General features: G+C 49.3%; 1 protein-coding gene across 1 annotated transcript in view; it reads left to right on the forward strand.

Annotated features, from left to right (window-relative positions):
• Nucleotides 1–6,105, forward strand: part of LOC120916778 (astacin-like metalloendopeptidase) — a 31,061-nt gene extending 24,956 nt beyond the window's left edge. Inside the window, exons 11-13 of the mRNA XM_040327716.1 lie at nucleotides 1,613–1,731; nucleotides 2,926–3,148; nucleotides 5,502–6,105. Coding sequence (XP_040183650.1) covers nucleotides 1,613–1,731; nucleotides 2,926–3,148; nucleotides 5,502–5,515 — 356 coding nt within the window. The 3' untranslated portion in view covers nucleotides 5,516–6,105. The remainder of the gene's footprint in view (nucleotides 1–1,612; nucleotides 1,732–2,925; nucleotides 3,149–5,501) is intronic.
• Nucleotides 6,106–6,873: the final 768 nt, after the last annotated feature.

Below are 6,873 nucleotides of genomic sequence, written 5' to 3' on the forward strand. Positions count from 1 at the left end.
AAATTACGGAGCTACTGCTTCGTGAATGAAGCGTAGCGCAGGTAATTTACGGAGGCGCAGCGTTAAAACGGTACGCTGCGCCTCTGTAAGAGGGCGCAAGTCGTACCTGAATCCACCCCAATGTAATTCGAAGATAGAGTGCTGACAAACAAATGCATAGAAGCAAAGAACCAGGATGCACCCATAGTTGAAAGCTCCCCAAAGTCGATCTGAGGACATTTTGTTGAATAAAAGTACTGCTGGGTACAACTCTTGATTAAAACTGAGTATTGCAACCCTAACGTATAGGCAGGCGCAGTCTAGTTTCTCTACTGTAGGTGGAGCTCGACCACAGCGGCATTGCAATTGGAGGGGAAGTCAAGAGGAGCTTGGTTCCTATATGGTTTTCTGGGTCACTGGGGAAGCTATACGATTGGACGCTGTTGCCCCTTGTGACTCTGACAGCCATCTTGAGTCAAGCAGAGCCTATTTAAGGCCCTGGCTCTCAGGTTTGGTGCGCATTTTACTTGTGGGTAGTGTAGGGATAGGTCACCCGCCTGACAGGGACAGTGATTAGTGGCAGAGAGGGGTTCCAGACTCGTAGGGAAAGGATAGGGGCATGCCATCCTCCACTGTAGGTGGCACTTGACTGCAGTTGGAGGGGAGGTGAAGAGGAACTTGGTTCTCCTATGGTTTTCTGGGTCACTGGTGAAGCTATCCGATTGGAGGCTGCCACCCTATGTGACTCTGGCAGCCATCTTGGGTCAGGCAGAGCCTATTTAAGACCCTGGCCCTATTTAAGACCCTTAGCGTCAAAGAGGGATTCTAAATCAGTAGGGACATGCCATCCTTCCTGTAATCCTTCCCATTAGAGCACAAACTGGCCAGGCCGCCCCTCAAGACAGACGCTGTTGGCACAACTGAGGCCTGCTCTGCTACGCACTGATGTTACACTCTGTAAGGCTACTTTCACACTGAGGCACTTTACAGGCTATAGTGCTAAAAATAGTGTCTGCAAAATGCCTCTCCTCTCACTCCAGTGTGAAAGCCTGAGTGCTTTCACACTGCAGCGCTGCACTGGCAGGACGCTAAAAAAAGTCCTGCAAGCAGCATCTTTGAGGCGCTGTAGGGGCGGTGTATACGCTGCTCCTACAGCGCCCCTGCCCATTGAAATCAATGCTTTTGCAGGCACTTTTAACCCTTTTTTTCGCCACTAGCAGGGGTTAAAAGCGCCCTGCTAACGGCCAAAAAGCGCCGCAAAAACAACGCTGACGCCCGCCCACCCCAGTGTGAAAGTGCCCCAAGTGTTCCCATCCAGGCGCCTTCCCACAGGGTTTGTTGTGAATTATTGGCTCCTACATTAGTTCTGTTCTCTGCAACTGGACAGAGTGTCACCGCACCCCGCTGCACCGCCCTACAAGCTGATTTGTCTTTTTTTATGTCTAAGCATCCATAAACAGAAAATAAAAAATGAAGCCGGTTTAGAGCTCTAATAAAAATGTAGACCCTTTTGGAGAATGCAACTGTAGGATATTTCCATAAGGGCAAAGTAAGTGTTATTGTAAAAACGGACAAAATCACTGTATGTTACCCTGAAACCTCTTTTGTCCTTTCTTCGAATCCCATCTTGCAGTGGACTGTGGAGGGACCTACACCAGGGACAACGGCACCGTCACCTCCCCAGGATTTCCTGAGCTTTACCCAAACCTGGCTAACTGCGTCACCACCATATGGGCTCCGGTAGGGTTCCAGGTAAAGAAAATCTGGTGGGCACTGATGGGCACAGATAAGGCACCACTGATGGCATTGGGGACAGATAAGGCGCCACTGATGGCATTGGGGACAGATAAGGCGCCACTGATGGGGACAGATAAGGTGCCACTGATGGGGACAGATAAGGCGCCACTGATGGGAACAGATAAGGCGCCACTGATGGGGACAGATAAGGCGCCACTGATGGGGACAGATAAGGTGCCACTGATGGGGACAGATAAGGCGCCACTGATGGGGACAGATAAGGCGCCACTGATGGGGACAGATAAGGTGCCACTGATGGGGACAGATAAGGCACCACTGATGGGGACAGATAAGGTGCCACTGATGGGGACAGATAAGGCGCCACTGATGGGGACAGATAAGGCGCCACTGATGGGGACAGATAAGGCGCCACTGATGGGGACAGATAAGGTGCCACTGATGGGGACAGATAAGGCGCCACTGATGGGGACAGTTAAGGCGCCACTGATGGGGACAGATAAGGCGCCACTGATGGGGACAGATAAGGCGCCACTGATGGGCACTGGTAGGTGACACTGATGGGCGGCACTGGTAGGTGACACTGATTGGTGACACTGTTAGGTGGCACTGTGGGCACTGATGGGTGGCACTTTGGGCGGCACTGATGGGTGACACTGTGGGCACTGATGGGTGGAGCTGGTAGGTGACACTGATGGGTGGCACTGTGGGCACTGGTAGGCAGCACTCTTGTGCACTGGCAGGTGGCACAGGTGAGCATTGGTCCCGGTCTCCTTGATCAGGCCCGATGTCCCTCTGATAGCCGCCGGTGATCAGCTTTTTTTTTCTCCGATTGCCGGCTCTGTTTACATCACATGATCAGCTGTCATTGGCTGACAGCTGATCACGTGGTAAGAGGTCGGGATCGACCCCTTTCTCCGATCTGTGATCCACCAAGTCTCATTGACTCACTGATCACAGAGCGCACCGCGCTAGCCCTGCAGAGGGCGTGCAAGCTGCTCAAGAACAGGAGGACGTCCATGGACGCCCTCCCGACAAATTAGGTCTGCGCTGTAGCCGTCTTATGGCTATAGCGCGGATCTGAAGTAGTTTAGTAACACTCATTAAATATGTTGAATGCACATTTATTCCTATGGGAAGATTGTTGTTGAAAAAAGCATCTCTTTAGAATAGTATTTCCTCCTTTGTCAGATTGTCCTAAATTTCACAACGTTCGATCTGGAATATTCGACCTCCTGTCTGTACGATTACCTGATTATCAATGACGGGGGAAGGCTGGATTCTCCTCTTTTGGGTCTGTTCTGCTCCAACGATCCCGTCCCCGCCATCACTTCCACAGGAAACGCTCTACTTCTACAATTCCGCAGCGACAACTGGTTCAACATGGCCGGCTACTCCGCGGACTACCATTTCGGTGAGCAGCCCTTTCTGGTTTTCAGGGTACAAATATAACAGAAAAAACACCGACAACATTAAAGCTGAACTTCAGGCAGATATAAAAGACACAATTTACTCAGCTCTGCATTTATTAATGCATCATTAAAGTCACACCTCCCAACTTCCTGAGATGGGAATGAGGGACACCTATCAGCAAAAGTATGCAGGCAAAGGACACACCCCTTGCCACGCCCCTTAAAGGAGAATTGTTACAAACAAAAACAAAAAAGATTGGTTAAACCCAAAAGTGCTTTTCTTACCACTACTATTCCTTTATTACTACTATTCCTTGGCTTTTGGAATTTACAAATGCAGCAATTTAGAAATTGGATGAAAGGTTGAGCACTGGGAAACACTTTTTGATACACAAGTAGTCAGTGGCGGTTCGTCCATAGAGGGCGCTGGAGCGCCGCCCCCTCTGGCTCTCACCGCCACTGAGTCAAATAACATAGATTCATGCATTGCACGAATCTATGTTATTTTCGCCGCTGCCGCTGTTATTCAGATGGTCCGCGCTCATGTCCGGCCATCTGAATAACGCCAGCTGGTTGGCTGTACGGAAATGTCTATCAAAGCCAACAGCTCTGATAGGCTTTCCCAATACAGCCCTCGGGTCCCGGAAGCTTATTCTCGGAGCGCACAGACTGTACGCCCCTTAAATAAGATGACAGGCGTCTCAGCCAATCAGGTTGGCCGGTTATGGCTGCCTGTAACCTGATTGGCTGAGACGCCTGTCATTTATCGAGGGCGGGAGAAGACATCGTGGGACGTGGATGCCTAAAACCAGTAAAGGTAAGTGCCGGGCGGGGGGGGGGGGGGGAGAAAGCAATTTACAGGGCACAGTGGCTGTGTTTAATGGCATGGCACAGTGGTGACAATGTATGGCACAGTGGCTGCGTTTAATGGCATGGCACAGTGGTGACAATGGCATGGCACAGTAGTGACAATGTATGGCACAGTGGCTGCGTTTAATGGCATGGCACAGTGGTGACAATGGATGGCACAGTGACTGCGTTTAATTGCATGGCACAGTGGTGCAAATTGATGGCACAGTGACTGCATTTGATGGCATGGCACAGTGACTGTGTTTAATGGCATGGCACAGTGGTGCGAATTGATGGCACAGTGGCTGCATTTGATGGCATGGCACAGTGGTGCAAATTGATGGCACAGTAGCTGCGTTTGATGGCATGTAACAGTGGCTGCGTTTGGGCACAGTGAGACTGCAATTTTCGTTTTCCTTTGCGCCCCCCCAAAAATTTTGAGCACCAGCCGCCACTGCAAGTAGTGCATTTTATATACAACTATAAAGATTAGACCAGAATGAGGGACAAATGAGGAGAGGAGGGACAGAGGGACTTTGTTCCAAATCAGGGACAGTCCTTCGAAATCAGGGACAGTTATGGGCTATGCCAGTGGCCCCTATGCAGGTAACGCTACATGTACATACTTTATGCTACAAGCTATCCCTTTAGGATCCATTCACACTGTGTGCTAAACGCACTGTCACAACGCATGGCAACACACCTGCTTTACATGCAGTGTTATTAAATGTGAACAGCATCCCAATGCATTGTGCAGTAGAGCGCAACACACAATGCACTAGGGTTGTCCCGATACCACTTTTTTTCAAGTACTCGCCAATACCGATTACCAATACTTTTATTTCATCTCATGTGACAGTGGCGCATGTGTCAGTATTTTTTTTTTATTTGTTTTTTTTTACAATTTTTTATTATTTTGTTTATTTATTTTTTTTACAATGCTTTATTTTTTTTAGGCGGGGGGGGGGGGGGGGGTTGTGGACAGTGTCAGTGTGTTTTTATTTTTTTTACAATCATTTTTTTTATTGTTTATTGCATTTTTTTTTTTTTATCAGCCCTGTTGGGGGGCTTTGGTGAGATCCGATCGTGTCAGAACGCGGTGACGTAAAACACACAACGTGCTGAATAAAACAAAGTTCAATGCTTCCAAGCATGCGTCGACTTGATTCTGAGCATGCGCGGGTTTTGAACCAATGCTTTTCTGTACTAACCATCGGTTTGGTCCGATGGGGCAGTGGTCCATCGGTTCGGTTTTGAAGCATGTTTTAAAATTTTGGACCGAAGGAAACCAGACCGATGGTCTATACACACGGTCGGTTTGGTCCGGTGAAAATGAACTTCGGTCCATTCTCATCGGAGCAAACCGACCGTGTGTACGTGGCCTTATAGGTCTTGTCCATATTTGTCGGAATGAGATGAGCCCAGCAGACCATCATTCCCTTCCTGGTCCCATCTCTGCCATGCTCTTTTGATCTGTTGCCGATTATGTTTTTTTTTCTTTCCCAGTGCAATCGCCGTAGACTTCAAGAATACCAAGGACCTTCTAGATCTGCTGAGATTCTCCAAGGACTGCTCAGAAGAAATCCATTATAAAATGTACTGTCTGCTGGTTTCACTCACCGGCCTTTGACTCAATTCAGCCAATTTAATTTGTACTTATTGTAATGTTAGGCATGAGCTTTGGTTTGTTCCAAACTGGGTTTGGGTCTAAATCTTGGGTGGGGATACTAGTGGCATCATTGGCGCAGGAATGCTCGTGACATCATTGACCCAATATGGCCACATAGACATTGACCTAACTTGACTATTCAGCCATATTAGGTTAATGGTGTCCTAAGCATCTTTTCCCTGCTTTAGAGTACACAGAGGGGTGGGAATGCTAGTGACGTCATTGGAGCAGGGATGCTTGTGACATCATATGGCCTTATAGCCATATTAAGTCAATGACATTGACCTTATATGGTCATGTGGCCATATTTGGTCAATGATGTCACGAGCATCCCCATTCCACAGCAGATGTACACAACGGGGCGGGGGATGCTCATGACATCATTGACCTAATCTAGCCATATAGCCAGATTAGGTCAATGATGTCCTTAGCCAGTGGCGGCTGGTGCTCAAAAATTTGGGGGGGGGGGGGGGGGGGGCGCAAACAAACTGAAAAAAACATCAATTGTACCCATCAAGCACAGCCACTGTACCCATAAATTGCCGTCACTGTGCCATCAAACACAGCTGCTGTAACCATCAATTGTTGCCAGTGTGCCCATCAATTGCTGCCACTGTGCCCCATCAATTGCTGCCAGTGTGCCCCATCAATTGCTGCCAGTGTGCCCCATCAATTGCGGCCAGTGTGCCCCATCAATTGCGGCCAGTGTGCCCCATCAATTGCTGCCAGTGTGCCCCATCAATTGCGGCCAGTGTGCCCATCAATTGCCGCCAGTGTGCCCCATCAAATGCTGCCAGTGTGCCCCCACCCAGCACTTACCTGTCTTGGGTCACGGCGCTGTCCTCCACGCTCCCGCCGAGTCCTCGATGTCTTCTCCCGTCCTCTTCTGCTATGATTGGATGCCTGATAGGCGTCCAATCACAGTGCCTGTCGCTTCAGCCAATCAGGTGACAGGTAACCAGACCCGGTGCACCTGATTGGCTGAGAGGCAGGTCAGTGTTAGGGAAGCGATTTATTCGCTTCTCTAACACAACACTAAGTAAACAGCGAACACAGAGCATTGCGCCCGCTGTTTACCAATTTGGAAGCATATTAGAGCCTTCCAAAAACAACCGCTGTAATTCAGATGCTGGGCACCCGACAAGGGGCCAGACATGGCATGAATCTATCTATTGGTGATAGAGTGGCGCAGGAGAGAGGGGGCGGCGC

This window comes from Rana temporaria, chromosome 11 (genome assembly GCF_905171775.1).
Source record: "Rana temporaria chromosome 11, aRanTem1.1, whole genome shotgun sequence".
In the NCBI taxonomy this organism is placed as follows: Eukaryota; Metazoa; Chordata; class Amphibia; order Anura; family Ranidae; genus Rana; species Rana temporaria.